This window comes from Furipterus horrens, unplaced genomic scaffold (assembly GCF_987537825.1).
Source record: "Furipterus horrens unplaced genomic scaffold, mFurHor1.1.pri manual_scaffold_4, whole genome shotgun sequence".
NCBI classification, from domain to species: domain Eukaryota; kingdom Metazoa; phylum Chordata; class Mammalia; order Chiroptera; family Furipteridae; genus Furipterus; species Furipterus horrens.
Genome location: NW_028327174.1, coordinates 73,136,982 through 73,153,747, shown reverse-complemented (window position 1 = coordinate 73,153,747; position 16,766 = coordinate 73,136,982). Strand labels below are relative to the sequence as shown.

At 34.7% G+C, this 16,766-nt stretch overlaps 1 protein-coding gene across 2 annotated transcripts in view; it reads right to left on the bottom strand.

Moving 5' to 3' along the window:
* ZDHHC17 (zDHHC palmitoyltransferase 17) overlaps window positions 1-16,766 on the bottom strand; it is a 93,861-nt gene that overhangs the window by 32,040 nt on the left and 45,055 nt on the right. For both annotated transcript variants that reach the window (XM_090273646.1, XM_090273647.1), the window contains exons 4-7: window positions 12,756-12,833; window positions 12,083-12,227; window positions 4,823-4,887; window positions 4,024-4,186 (exon numbers count right to left, since the gene is read on the bottom strand). In XM_090273646.1, coding sequence (XP_090129772.1) covers window positions 4,024-4,186; window positions 4,823-4,887; window positions 12,083-12,227; window positions 12,756-12,833 — 451 coding nt within the window. The remainder of the gene's footprint in view (window positions 1-4,023; window positions 4,187-4,822; window positions 4,888-12,082; window positions 12,228-12,755; window positions 12,834-16,766) is intronic.

The following is a 16,766-nucleotide window of genomic DNA, read 5'->3' as shown; positions in this document are numbered from 1 at the left end:
TATCTGTCCTTTCTGCTTTCTTAATTCTTTAATGCATTCTTCATACAGCAACCAAAGTAGCCTTTTAAAAATATTTAAAACACAAAGATGATATAACCAGCCTACATAAATCCTTCCAATTGTTTCACATGACTGAGAATACAATTAAAACTCCTTATCATGATGCTGCATGATCTGGCACCTACTTCTCTCAGTGGCTTCATTCTCTTCCTCACTGCTATCAGTCCAGGCTATCATTTCTGTTCCTCTGATATGGCAAGCTTGTTCCTGGCTTATTCACTATCCCTGGGCTTTGTACATGTAGGTTCCTCTACAAGGTAAGAATTTTCCCACATATCTTTACATAAATCACTCTCAAACGATGTGGCCCTCTCAGCCCTCATCACTTTACCACATTTGTCTATGTGTGTATGTGCATTTAATTAACTATTGTCTATTCCCTCAGTACAAGTTCTGAAAGAATACAGACTTCATCTGTCAGGTGAAGGGATTAGTCAAAGAATATATATGAAGGACCTATGGGCATGGACAACTGCAAAGGAACTGATTATGGAAGTGGGGGGAGGGCTGGGTGAAGGAGGATGAAGGGGGATAAAGTGGGACAACTGTAACAGCATAAACAATCAAATATTTTAAAAAAACACACAAACAAAAAAGACTTAATCTCTGAATACTGACTTCCCAGCAATGAAGATGGTTGCATGAATTAATAAAATATTTCCATTATAATGTGGTGACTAGACTTCAGCATATTAGGAAAGCCAGATTCCAGTAGAAAAGACATCTGATATTTATTTTATCCTTTTAATTACATAAAAAGTACATTTTAAAACAAAAATCTACTTTTCCACCAGTGTGGATAGAAAGATTATTTTTACTCCGAAAATATAAATATTCCCTGAGCAACTGAAGTAACTCCTTAGACTTTATTTTCTTTAAAAATAATGTTCCTCCAGAAGCTTCCAGGGAATTAATTACATTTAAAATATTCTTGTCAATAGATAACCCTGATTATACATGGCAGATAAAACTGAAATTTTCATAGAGAAAAATGACTTAAAAATACCATAAACTTAAAGAAAATTTCTACAGGCAAAATAATTAGCTTAATTACTAACATTAGATTTTGCAAGGTAGTCCCATGAACTGCACTAATTATGAAAGCTACTTTCCAGTTTACCCTATCTTAGTACCAAATAATGCATGTGTCTCAACCTAGGAAATATTAAAAATATAAGGTTCAAACCATTTAAGTCTTTTCAAATATCTCTACTCTTACCATTACCTTTCTGTCTAAATTCATTACAGATTATGTCTCTTACTAAGACTAATCAAAAGTTTATGCAATGGTTAATGTGCAGTGCAAATGTGTGTTCAGTATTTACTTGAAAAGACATTAAATTTACAAACCACACCTCAAATACTTAAAAATCATGATCAAATAGGAGTTATCTAAAATTTTATATGGACAGGAAAAATGGCTTCTTTTATCAAGACATTTTTTAAATTTAATCTTTATTGTATTTTTTTCCATTACCATTTAGTCCCCTTATACCCTACTCCCCCCAGCAATCACCGTACCACACTAACCCAATTAAAAAGTGGGCAAAGGACCTGAATAGACGCTTCTCCAAAGAGGACATACAGATGGCCCATAGACATATGAAAAGATGCTCAACATCACTAATCATCAGAGAGATGCAAATTAAAACCACAATGAGATATCATCCCACACCTGTCAGAATGGCTATCATCAATAAATAACAAACAACAAGTACTAGTAAGGATGTGGAGAAAGGAGAGCCCTTTTGCACTGTTGGTGGGAATGCAGATTGGCAAAGCCTCTGTGAAAAGCAGTATGGAGATATCCACAAAAATTCAAAGTAGATCTGCCTTTTGACCCAGCAACCCCACTTCTGGGAATATATCTGAAGGAACCTAAAACACTAATTCGAAAGAACATAAGCACCCCTATGCTCATGGCAGCATTATTTATAATTGCCAAGATATGGGACATAATACTACTTGGCTATAAAAAAGAAGAATATCTTACACTTTGCGACAGTATGGATGGACCTGGAGAACATTATGCTAAGGGAAATAAGCTAGTCAGAGAAAGACAAATACTATATGATTTTACTCATATGTGGAATCTAGTGAACAAACTGAACAAACAAGGAAAATGGGGACAGACTCATAGAGAGCAGGATGACACCTAAGGCTGGGGAGGGAGGTTGGGAGTGGAGGGACTGAGTGAAAAGGAAAAAGGACTCATGGAAATGGACAACAGAAAATGTATTTTTAAATGCTTTAAACATATATATTACTAGTTTCAAATTCCAGAACAATATAGTCATCTTGCGATAATTCTTTGGTATTACTGCAGTTTTAACATACTGATATGGTTCTTGACAGAGTCTATGAAGACTCACTATTTACAATATTAAAACTGGTTCTATCTTTTCAATAATATATCACTAAATATATGAAATGTATTTCTGAGGCATGATCACTTTAGGAATGGTTGTCTGGTAGCAAAGAAAAGAAAAATAGCACTCAAAAGCACTTCAGGTTATAAAACATAAGGTAATCTCACTGATTTTCTTCTAAGCAGGTTACTGGTCAGATTTAGTCCAACTCCTCCTTCCTTCTCCTTTAGGCCTACTTACTAATTACAGTGAGATGAACCTTTCAGAGTTTCCTATTTAAAAATGTTTGTAAAAGTAAATATCTATCTCTATAATTTCAGAATGGCAGAGAGGTATACTACTCAAGTCATGAAAAATAACTTAGAAGTAAAGCTCAAAACTACACAAATCTTTAATGAGTCAATCTACAAATACTTGAATGTCCATCATGTGTCAGGCACTATGGTAGAAACAAGAAGACTTTAAATTCAAAAAGAAAGAGAGAGAGAAGGAGAGAGAGAGATACAGAAAATATATGGTTTCCTCAATTTCTTAGTTTCCAATAATTGATATTTACTTTTAACTATTTTAAATTAGACTTATTTCTAAATATTGATTATATTAAGTGAAATAGGCTTCTTATGACTAGTCTAAGCTATTTCATTTTAGTAGTTTAACCTTCACTTTTTAGAAGAATCCAACAGAAAGAGAACTAATATTGAAACATAAATCAATGTCCTGATCCAGCAGGAGATAACCTACTTTTTGATTGCCATTTCAGATTATTATATGGCTTGAACCCCTTTCATATTTAATTAGCATGCATCCCTTGGAAATTTAAAAAACATGACTCAAAATACTATGGCTTATAGTAAAAATTAAACAATATTTGTCACTGGCACAAGTTATTTATGAATGCAAATTACTAAAAGATGATGTTTAAAAGTTTAAAGTCATTTCACAGAAAGAACCTGTTGCTGGAAGGTGAGGTCGATCCTTAAGCATTAAAAATGAGAACGATTATCCAAAATTTAAAACTACCAATAGAAAATTCTTACAGATATTTATAAAACATCTACAAATTTCTAAATGCTCAGAGTGTAACTGGTAACTGAGCTCTGCTTAGGCGTTTCTGCATCCTTCTCCTGGATGAGTCCCGCATTGGGAGAAAAGGGGCTCTCCTATAAACATCATAATGGTATTTATCACATTTAAAGGCCTTGATCTTTAAAAAATAAGACAATAAATGACCTCATCAAAGAATTACTGTACTGAAAGTTATCATGTATAATGTGGTTTAACTACAAACTTGTGACTCTCTGTAATGATCTTAAAGAAACCAGAAAACTATTCCCTTTAGTTATAAAAATACAGATTAAATAATTTAACTTCCAAAAGTAAATAAGAACTCACTAATGAAAAGGTCACCAAAATCTGAAAATTACTTCAATACTAAAAAATGTAAGTAAACAAAGCAGTCTTTCAAAACAAATCCTTGTATGGAGGCAATTAGTTGAGCTTAAATAAGTTTCTTCCATCTTTGACAGTCTGTGAAAGAATTGTACTTCTTAGTAACCACATTTCACATAGCATAACAAATACAAGATATTTTTACCTTGATATTTTGAGCATCAACATTAGCTCCAGCTTCCAGAAGAAGACTAATGACTGTGGTATTCCCTGCTAGTACTGCCCAATGCAAAGCAGTGTTTTTGTGATACTTGTCACCAAGGTTAACTGAAACATTGAATGTTAAAAGCAATCTAGTTGGATCCACACTGAAAAGGAAAAAAAACAAAACAACAACAACAACCCTAATTTCAATTATAGAAATCATCACATATACTAAACTGATTGTGGCTGTATTTGCATTCCATCTTGGGACACTTCTAATCTAATCTATACTCAACAATTTTATAATCACTAATGAGATAACATTTTGATATGAAGTATTAAGTATGTGCAACACCATATAAAGTAATATAGTTCCATGAGAGAGAACACTTGGTCTTGACATTTTCTTTTTTTGATTTTGGAATTATGTCATTAATATCTATATAACTAAACAATTTTATTTTTAAATTTAAATCTGGATTGTTCCAAAAATGATTTAAGGCAACTTTAAACTTGCCAATATGCAAATCACATGAAAAAATTACTTTTTAAAAAAAATTAACTTCTTCCATTCTTAAAAATTATTGAAAAAAAAAAGATTAAGGTACTGCAATTACCAAGGTAAAGGTAAGCATAGAGACTCAACACTCAGAAAAGGTAATTTATGTTATATACTATATACTCATATTGAAAACTTTAAATAAGTATACCATTACAGTAACTTATTTTTCTTGTCACCTATTTTATATTTTATTATGTTGAAAATGATGTGAATAAGTATTTTTATAACGGTTACATACCTATGTGTTCTATAAGCTGCCCACATTAAAGGTGTCATTCCATTCTGATCCATCATATCTACATCCTGATAAGAGTTAAAAAAAAAAAATCAGACAATAAACGTTTCTAAGTTCCTATTAAATTTTCTTGGAAAAATCTAATTTACACATCATAGGAGAAGCAAATATAACACTACTGAATCATGGGTGATCTATGAAAATTTCTTAATTTAAAATAAAACTACTTATTTTCATTAAATATTTTAATGTGTAAATATTTAATTGGTATATATCAAATATATATTTAATTAACATAATTAAGGTTTTCCTTTTTAAGATGTATTATTAATCAACCTTTCAATATTTTGCATTTAAAGATCCTGACTTGATCTTTCAGCCACAAAGGACAGAGTAAACCACTTAAGTCTCTGAAAACTTATTGATACTAATTCATGATAGAAGGGAATAATGAAACCTTGTTTATGCCTAAGCATTTCAAAACAAAGAATAAAAGACCTTTTTAATTCAAAAAAATTAGTGTTTTCATTCTATTGTTATGAACGTACATTTTTAGAATTAACTAATTCTGCAAAGTTTATGATAAAAAAGCAATTCTCTGCCTGATTTCCCACTATTTTCACCTTCTTAGTCCATTGTTTTGGTATTTACCTTAACATCTTAGAATAAGATGCTTGAATTGCTACTTTTTGATCTTTCAGCTTTAGGCATTATGTTCTGAGATACCTTAGTATACAAAATGAGAATTTCTCTCTTTCCTCTCCCTGCCTCATCACATCACAAGGATGCACCTTTCCTATTCTTTCCTCTCAAGAGATCTATTGTAATTTTGGCTCTAAAACATTTGATATTTACCTTATTATAAATCTAAGACTATTCCCAGCAAGATCATGTGGTAAACCATGATTACTTTTCCTCCCCTTCCCAAATTTTTGCTTTACTTGGTACCGTATTTCCCCACTTTGGCTTCATTTATTTTTCTTTTAGCAAATTGAAATTAAAATTAACACTTTTTCAACCAAAACTGTTCCCTAGTTATCTAAACCCCCTTTCATGAATGACTTCCCAATGTATCAGGAATTTTATCAGTTTCAATTCCCTAGAATTATCTCTCCTAACTCAATCCAATCCGGACCAATTATCCTATATGACCGAGGCATCTGTCTCATTAACTGGGAGTTCTTTGAGAATAAAAATAACATTAAATTCATATATTCTCAGTGCCCAGCAGAGAAGATGGTCAAAAACCATTCATTAATTGAAAAGACATGTTTATCCATCTACTCTTCAAGGCTTGGGAAAGGCATAGCCTTTAGATAAGACAGACACGGTTTGAACTCCTGGCTCTACCACTCGCTAGCTATAAGACTAGCAAAATTACAGCTTTCTAATCTAAAAATATAAATACAAATAATGGCCTCATAAGACCCTTGTAAAAATTAGATGAAATACTTTGTGTACAGCATCTAGTCCAAAGCCTGGAACATAATTGACATTCAACAAATATTGTTTCCTCTTTCTCCCTTCCCCATCTCCCATTCCTGAATTACATTAAACCAGCAATTCTAATCCAAGCTATGTTATCTAATTTACCAGTCAATGGAAAGAGGGCAGAACTACAGTAAGTATGGCTATAAGACACTTAATATCTCTACGCAGCAGTTCTCTGTGAGCCACAACTACTGATGGGAATAAGTCCCCGATGTCAATAGTAGCCAAGTGTATCGGAGCAGAAAAAAAGCTGAAAACCGCTACATTGGACAAACTAGAACACATGTTTGAACGTCATCAATTCAGTCCCTCATCATGAATATTGTAATTGAATGTTATGCCTTATCTATTACAAATCCATTTTTGGATTTACTTTAAGTGTCTTGGGGAACATCTTATGTAACCTCAAACAGTATTTCCAATACTATACACATTGATTTTTTTTTCCAATGAAAATCTTTTTAAAAAATGATAAGCTTCCTTTTTTCTTATATGAGAATTAAGTACCATAACTTATTTTACTTCCTTCAGTGTCAGGGTTTCAAGCTCAACTAAATCTGATGCTTAATTAAAACAAACAGGTAAATTCTTATGTTTAAGTTACTTCTTCCTTTCTGTGAGTTTTTCATATTCATTTAAAAAAGTGATGGTATTAAAAATATCAATAAATAAAAAATGTAAAATATGCCACATCTCTAGAGTACTAAAAGAAAAAAAAATTCAACCTTTTCTCTCTTTGGGTTAGAATTTAAAACTTAGCACTTCTTCTCCAAGTTCAGCTGGATGTATGGGTATTCTCTATTAGGAAGCATTAATAAGCCCAGATCAAAAGTTTATGGGAATTCCATGATAAACAGGGATCCATAACTTAGCATTTCCCCTTTTTCTCCTGAAAATCATCCCAAAGAATGGTAGTGAGCACTAAATATATTCAACAGTATAACTAAAATGAAACATTTGTGAAGACTAGAATGACAAACTGAATTGAAATGCTATATGCCCTAAGAACACAAAATTGATCCAATTAACAAAAAATGGGGAAAACAATGGAAAAAGGTTGCACAAAAGAATGATGAGTGCCTAATTGCTAATAGCTATAAGTCAAAGGATGTTATTTAAAGCTGAAAAATCAAGTAACAGAAATGTAGTTATATTTATCAGAACAAAGTTAATACTAATAAAAACAGTATTATTGACTAAAGTCAGTGAAAGGTAAGAGAAAGAAGAAATAAAAATATATGTATTTACTATTGCTTATAATTGGGAACTAATTAAAACTAATACAATTTGATTGAACATCTGATTGGAGAGAGAGAGAGAGAAAGAGAGAGCATAGTGTGACTATCTGAGGAAAGGATTTACCAAGCAAAAGAAATAGCAAGCACAATGGCCCTAAGACAATAGCATATCAGAGTTGCTCAAGGAATAGCAAGACTGGGGTGGTGAAAGCACAGTAAGTGAAAGGGAGATGACAGAACATAAGCTTGAGAGGTATCCAGGGCTAGATCATACACAGTTCTTCTATAGGCCAGGGAAGGACTCTGGACCCCCGGCGCACCTGAAGCCAAGCTGTATTGACTCCGTCTTTCCCTTGGACCCTTCAGCTGCGAAGAGAGGGGGGGTCTGCTGCATGGGCAACAGCAGACCCTCCATATCACCCTGCCCAGGCTCTGTAGCTTCAGCTTCACTGGAGAGGACACTCCAGCGTCATCGCAAGATGTCGATTCAACACGGGAGGAGACAGATACCATGTCACTCCCGAGTCGGACTGCACAGCCATTCTCAGCGGTGCAGATAGACTCTTAAGAAGCTACACCATCATCTCTCGAGATGGACGGCTGCCGATACGATACGATACATGAAAAAGTGCTGAAAAAATATATACTAAACTGTTCAAAGAAGTGACCTCACTGGGTGGAGGAGGTAAAGGGAAAAGTGAGATTTCATTTTCTAACTCATGCTCTTCTATTGTTTAAATATTTTACATTAAGCATGTATTACTTTTATAAGCAGAAAAAAATTACTTATGAAAAAGAATTATTTGTCAGACATTTATCATCATCATGCATTTATTGTACAAAAGGTACTGTGACAGATAGAAATCTCTGCTGTTTAAGAATTTTATAGCTTATATCTAGGCCAGAGTTAAAAAGATTACTGAAATAATCCAAACTCCAAGATCAATAAGCTAATAAAAAAAAGACCATGAAGATTTCAAAATTTACACACTTTTCTTACACAGTTAAAAACTGAAAGACATGAGCATGAGTATTGCAAATTTATATCTGCAATACAGAAAGCCACTAAAGATACTGTCATACACCATCTACTTCTTCCACCACCAGTCTAGAAGAAACTGTGAGAGAACAAGGATAATCCCCTGTGGTAGTTGGTCTCCAAAGACGGCCCCCAATAAACCTCATCTCCCGGTATTCAAGCCCTTGTGTTCCCACTGTAAACATGGTCTGGCTCTGTTACTTGCTTTAACTTAAAGAATGGAGAGGACTTCCGACCAAGATGGAGGCCTAGACTGACATGCTCTGTCTCCCTCCACAACTAAGAAGGACTACAACTACCGCAAAACCAGAAATAACCAGAAGTTCCAGAAAATAAAGCTACATGGAAGTCCAACATATGAAGTTATAAACAAGTGGTGCTTGCCCAGACAGGTAGGAGGGCGAAGCCAGGGCGGAGAGGTCAAGCTGTGCTGGCGGCAGCACTGAGGTAAGCATAGACACCCGTATTTAAGGCGAGGCGAGAAGCACCTGGGAGCACCCCTGGCTGCAGACCAAACCCATCAGCTCACGATTCCAATGCCGGGGAAGGCAGACCCCCATTGCCTCAGACTGTGAGGGCTAGAGGGCATGGGGACAGAGGAGGAGGCTCCGAGTCTCTCAGTGGAGAGTGAATGGCAGGAATCCATCTTGGATCCCCACCCCACACAAAGTGCCACAGTGTGGTGAGAAGGGTCGCCCAGGAGTGACGAGTGCATGGGGCTCTGCCCCCTATAGTATAGGAGGTGTGACAGCCCCATCCAGGAAGCAAAAAACTGCCAGGATGGCAGCTGACCAGAAAGCAAATACATGAATTAACAGACAACCAGCTAGATAATCTTTCTGAGGCTCAGTTCAGAGCTATAGTTATAAGACAGCTTACAGAAGTAACAGCAAGACTTAATCAAGATGGGGAAGGAATGAAGGCTAGTCCTGCTGAAATGAACAAAAACACATACGAAACAAGTGGTGAGGGAAGGAAAACTAGGGATCAAATCAACAATTCGGAACATAGGGAAGGAACAAACAACCAGTGCAGAAAGAGGAAACAAAAAGTGAGGAATATAAGGAGACGCTCAGAAACCTCTTGGACAACTATAAGAGAGCAAACATCTGAATTATAGGGTTGCCAGAAGGTGAAGAAGAACAAGAAATTGAAAAATTATGTGAAAAAATAATGAAGCAGAACCTCCCTAACTTGGGGAAAGAAATAGACTTACAGGTCCAGGAAGCACAGAGAGTTCCAGTAAAAATGGACCCAGGGAGAACCACACCAAGACACATTATAATCACAATGTCAAAAATTAAGGATAAAGAGAGAATCTTAAAAGCAGCAAGAGAGAAGAAGAGAATAAGACTATTAGACTATTAGCTGATTTCTCAAAGGAGACTCTGCAGGCAAGAAAGGACTGGCAAGAAATATTCAAAGTAATGAAAATCAAAAACCTACAACCATGATTACTCTATTCAGCAAAGCTGTCATTCAGAATAGAAGGGCAGAGAAAGTGCTTCCAGGACGAAGTAAAACTGAAGGAGTTCATCAGATCCAAACCACTGTTATATGAGATGTTAAAGGGACTTGTTTAGAAGAAGGAGGATCAAAACTATGAACATTAAAATGAAAACTATATCACAACCAACAACGGAAGCTAGGGAATCAAAACAAAAGCAAACCAGGCAATGAGAGTGGAAAAAGAATCATAGGTATGGGGAACATAGAGGGGGGAAGTCAGCAGGAGGGAAAAGAAGGGAAAGGGAGGGAGATGGTGCAGGAATTAAGAAGCACAGTAGGAGGGAGTGGAGTAGACAGGAAGATGTTGAGAAGAACTATATGCACAACCAATGGGCATGGACTAAGGGGGTGGGACAATTGGAGGGAGGGGCGTCACTACATGGAGGTGATCAGAGGGAAAAGAAATTGGGACAACTGTAACAGCATAATCAATAAAACATATTAAAAAAAAAAAAAGAATGGAGAAATGTTACTGTGCCAGTACAAGACCTAAGACTTAAAAGAGGCAGAACAGCTTCTGCTTTATTTCTGTTGGGACCTCTGAGCCACAATGTAAGAAGTCCACTTCCTCTGCTGGAGAGATCGACCACGTGGAGAGGTATTATGGAGCAGAAGAAACTGCATGGAGAAGACCGAAATACAGAGGCCAGGCTGTCTCAGCATTCCATCTGAGCCAGCCCTTTTGCTATTCCTTCTAGGTACAAAGTATGTTTAAGTGAGCTGTCCTCTAGCTCAGCTGAGCTCCCAGATGACTGCAGCCCCCAGCCAATATCAAAATTAGAACCACTAGTCAAGACCAGTCAAACCACAGAATAGTGAAATACAATAAATGGCTGGTGAAGATCTTATGCAATGGATTTTGGGGTGATTTGTTAACACAGCGATAGATAATAAACTCCCCCTTCCAGCAATTAACTTAACAATTCTATGCCTCTTTTCCTAAGCTATAATGCACAACACATAACTGTCATTGCTTGACACTGCCGAAAACAAATAGCTTATGGGATTCATAAAAGAAATACTATTCAAATTCGAAATCAGCATAAAATTTAACAAAAAAATATTTTTTTTATCCTCACTTGAGGAAAGAGAAAACATCAATGCGAAAGAGCAACATCAACTGGTGCTCCCCCCACCCCCCACGCCATATGTACCCGACTGGGGATCGAACCAGCAGCCTAGATATGTGCCCTGACCGGGGATCAAACTCACAAACTTTCAGTTTACAAGACGTTGCTCTAACCAACAGAACCACGGGACCAGGGCATAAATCAGCATAAAATTTAAATTAAAATAACAAATATGTGTTAATCATAATAAATTAAAATTATGTCTTACTCTTATGATGAGATCCTTAGCTATAAAGCTAATGTTTAAATATAACCATAGAAAACACATGAAAGAAAACCTGAGTGACATTACTTTTAACAAAATGCACTTATTACAAAATAATGGTACATATAAACTTGTAATATTTAATGTGATTATAGTCAATGTACATTCAGGAGAAATACCAGAAGAACAACTTAAGTCATGAGAAGTTTTCTGATCTGTATAAAGTCGCATTATTTTTTTAGCAGAAACTGAAAAAATGATCTTAAAAGAATTTATTCTCGAGAGGTATTTTATATAAAAAGTAGCCAGGAATATCTTCAAAAAAGTTTACATGAATTCAGATGATATATTTTTTAAAATACTTAAACTTTCTCCCTTACTTTCTGGGATTTATCTCTATCCCTCTCAGAAATAAAAAAGCCCAACTTACTGAACTATCATGTGGTTCATGATTGCCTTTCTTATTTTTATGTTAACTACATTAAATATTACATAGCTGAATCTCAAACTATATATTTATTTATACTCTCATCCATCAGAAAGGAATATTTAAATATCACTAAGTTATTATACTTGTAACACCAATGATATCAGGTACTTAACCCACGAAGAGCATCTGATGAAACATCAACACCACTGTGATTTTTTTACCTGTCCTTTCGCAATGAGATAAGCAACAATTGAGGTATGTCCAAACTGAGCAGCCAGATGAATACAGCTACATCCTTCTCCATCAATTAACGAAGGATCTGCACCATATTTCATTAGTTGCACAACCATAGACAGATGGCCTTGTCTAAAACATAAAAGAATAAACACTTAGATATATCAGTTATTTCAAACAGTATCCTCTGGAAATTTTTTTTTTTTAAATACGGTAATGGTGAAAGAGATAACACAAACATCTTTTTCAGTTATTTTATATCAGGAATATGTCAAGACACATTTAGGGTACAGGATTCTTACATCTATATTCTAACCTATGCAAATATGATCTTAATAATCTCATAATCTGGGCAACTTAAATTGTAAATATAATATATATATAGGCTGCAAAAGCATTACATTTACAAATCTAAAGTTTAACCCAATCATGTAACTAACTGGATTTACTATAAGCATGATTAATTCCCCAAGAACATTTTGGACAATAAACTAATGCAGATAACACTGAGCAGCAATACATTAGTATAACAATGATGTTAATATATACTATTGGCATAAGTTCTCCCATTCATTTTAGCATATCATTAAAAAAAAGTTGCTTAATTATAGACTAATGAAGAAATCAAAGGGGGAAAAAAATCCAGAATCAAATTTAAACCTTGTGGCCCAATGCAATGGAGTTGAATTTAGGTCTCCTCCAAGCTGATCCACAATAGCACCTTTCGAAATGTAGTATCTGTAATACAAATTTTTTAGTATTTAGAAACTTTCATTTTCAAGTTCAAGAAATTACGTGAAAAGAAAAAAATATTTTCCATTTTAGATCTCATGCTAGTTTATGCCTTTGAAAATAAACAATCTTTTGTGATAGTTTAAAAAATATATTTAGTAGAATTTAATATAAAACACATCATTTTCTTTTGTTCTAGAAGTAAAAGGAAAAAAAGGTTTTAAGTTACCAAAAAGAATAGCAATACCAAATAACAATCATATAAAAAAGCAAGCCCCCGCCACCCTCCCCCCCCCAAAAAAGGCAAGCAGTCACAGAACCACAAAGATTTGGTTCAAACAGCAGCAAATAGAATCTTGTAATTAGAAGAGCTGTAGAACATGCTAGACACTTAAGTCTACCATGGATAGAAGCTCAAATTTTTAAGCTTTACTTATCTCTCACCAGATTACTTTAGATTAAATCAAACAATATACATGAAAGAATTATATAAATTTTAAGGTATAACATAAAGATTCTTTGATACCTTGTTTATTATGCCTTTAAAGCTATATTGCTTGAAAAAGAAAGAGCAACCTCAATGTTTAGTATATTGTCATTACACCTTGATATCCTATAAAATGAATAGGACCTAGCAATTTCTTACAATGCTTGCTCTGGAAATAATCAATGCAATGACTCTTCGATATAAATGATTTCCAAGTTATTCTAATGTCAAATGGTTGATGATGTATGAATATTACTGAGGCTCTTAAATTATTCTACATTTAATGCAATCATTCTTTGATATACATAGTTCTAACATTAATATACTCGTACTTAATGCCTGACTCAGAAATTTTCTGCTTTATATAAATATTTATTAAATTGGTGCTGATAAAGCGTTATGCAATGGAGAGCCCCACTCCACTCTGTCATGTAAAAGTTTGGAGTACTTTAAGATATTTCCACACTAAAATATTTTTAGTCAAAAATACCAGTTTTAAATTTTGTAATTTTTGAACAGAAATACAGAATGTTTGTAACCTGAACACAGACATTTAACTAGTCCTAAACTGTTTCTTAAGGTACTTCGTTGACATTATATAATAGTTGAAAATTGTATTTTGAATCCAAAGAGAAGTACAGCTAAGCCAAAGAAGAGTTTTGATAGAAAATACTTCCTGAAAAATTCCAACTGGAATTTTTTAAAAAACCAATTTGATTACCTTCTCCATAGTCAATATATCTTTTCCTGAGAGTTATTTTTATTCACATTTCAAATACTTGCTAGGGCTATGACAATTAGTGTTATCCAACATGGTTCTAGAAATGTAACTTTTTTTCACAAACACAGGGGAATTTTTTCCCCCCCATGCTAAGAAAGAATCACTTCTATTAGCTTTTCATTATAAACTCCTAGAAGAAAAGTACTATATCTCTATGCTATCCTTTGCAGCTTTAAGACTCTAGCTCAAAACTACACTCCTAAAAAGACCGTATAATTCTTATATTTAAACTCGAGTTTCCCTGCAATACTACAAGGTTGTTATCAGGGAATGTATTACAATTACAGGTACTAATGATCCCCAGGTTTTGAGAAGGGACCATCAATGAACAAGGGATATCAAAGTATTTGAAAGATGAAATGCAAATAACTAAAACTCAAATGTCTCCAGAGGGGAACACCAATGAGAAGCAAACCAGAATATGTTATAACACCCTAGAAAAGCTAAAGGACTAAAGTCAATTGTTACCTCTTAAGAAAGTAATAAGAAGCTGCAATATAAATAGAAACACTGGTTGAAAGTCAATATATGTGGCTGAAAAATTGTTTTCTAACCTATACTCTCACTGAAAGTGAGTATTTAACATCACAAATAGGCATTTCAGTGACATGGAAGCTATCAAGAGCTGACAGTACGAGAAAAGTATTCACTGGTTTAACAGTACAGTGTGCACTACTTGAATTTTTTAATGTTACTGTAATAGAAATTCACACTTTGTTAAAAGTTCAGGTTCATTCTTACATCCCTAAACTTCATTGTATGATGTAACCTAGGCTTCAGCCTCAGGCTTACGCTGATTTTTAACACTCAACCATCAATCAACCTTTGCCAAAAGGTGTATTGGGTATGCCTTCAACCTGAGAAGTTTGAGACTCAGGGAATGAAATCAGAGAATCATAAGACATTTTACTGAAAATGTAGCAACTCAATGAAAGTTTACCTGCTGAACAATAAGAATCCAAAGCCATTTTCCTTGCTTAGGTCAGCTGGCAGCCAGACAGCTCCTTAGGCCCTCCCCACAATTAGAAGATTTTTCTTAGAGAAACTGAACAACCCCAGAGGAAAAAACTCCAGAAACGGACATTTGGGAGGCTCCTGTTGTAAACTCTCTAAGTCCCACAACTTTCAATTAACTTTTTTTATGCCTATTGTAAATATGACTCAACAGAACTAGATATGATTAAAACTTCAGATATGGACAAAGACCAAAATAAAACAGGAAACCCAAAATAAACAGACAATACACAGAGATGAAAAACTTAAGAGAACAAAAGTTATAATTAATACCCCCCAAAAAGTGAGAGAATTATACTTATAAGAACAAAAAATAACTTTTTTTAAAAGAGGGGAACAGAGATCAAGAAAGAATGCTTGAAAATTAAAAATGTGTTAGATAAAATTAGAATTAATTAGGATTAGAAGATAAATTAAGAAAATCTCTCCAAAGTACAACTGCTATATTGAGAGATAAAAGGTAGATGGAATAAAACTTTTAAAAAAAGAAGAATCAATTTGGCTGGTTCTAGTAGCTGACAAATAAGAACTCCTGAAAGAAAAAAATAAACCAAAAATAAAAATGAGGCACTCTTGAGGGTGCAATGCAAGAATGCTTGCCTAAACTAAAGAGGCAAGTTTCCAGGCTAAAAGTAGCAAATTAATGGCCATAAACTGGATTTTTAAATAGTAAATAAATAAACAGAAACCTACCAATGCATGATAAACTTCACAAACTTGAAGATAAAGAAAAAAACTAACATATTGCTAGAAGAATAAGGCACATGCACATAGTATGTGCTCAGAAAATTATAATAAGCTCCATTTTTTAAATAAAGGCCATATTCTTTGATAAAGTCTTGGCTTGAAATCAAAGTAAAATCAGAGACTACATGCTAATAAGCTGTTGTTAATGAAGAGTCTTAAGGTAACACTAGAGGTTGAGCTAATCTATTTTATTACATTAGGGTAAAAGCTGAGAAATAGCTGAAAGACTTGCAATTGAAAACATTAGGAATATAAACCTAATCCAGACTGAAGATGCCCTCCTTTCCAAATTACACTAACCTTATATCTTATCATGAAAGTAACCCAGCTATTTTGCTTGCAGAAAGTTCCTTTAAAACATCCTGATGAAACCTAACTAAAAGAATAAATACTTGTCTATGGGCCTCCTGTGCCCCCATATGTCTTACTGGGTATATCAGAAAAGCAAGGCCCTACTCGCTCTTTACACAGGCCATTTCTCAGAGTTATGTTTGCATCAAGCAATGTTGAAAGATAAGGAAATGTCTTCCCCTGGACAACGAGCAAGCTTACTTACCACTTACTATAAAAGCACTGAATTCTGCAAGCTTAAACACAAACCCACTGTGAGTGCTGCACCCATGTGGGCCACAGCAAATTACTTTCATAGGACCTAAAGAGCAGGAGGGTCATATGCAAACATTATGTTCATGATTAACCCTGGCTGGTTTGGCTCAGTGGATTGAGCGTCGGCCTGCGAGCTAAGTGTCGCTGGTTCGATCTTCCAGTCAGGGCACATCAGAGAAGGAAAACTCTGACTCCAAAAAACCTCTGCTGCCTTGCGGCACACCTCTTCAGGGGAAAGGCTAAGGGAGTAAACCCCGACAGAAAATCCGGAGCCGGAGTCCCTAAGGCGGTTTGACGTTGTAGT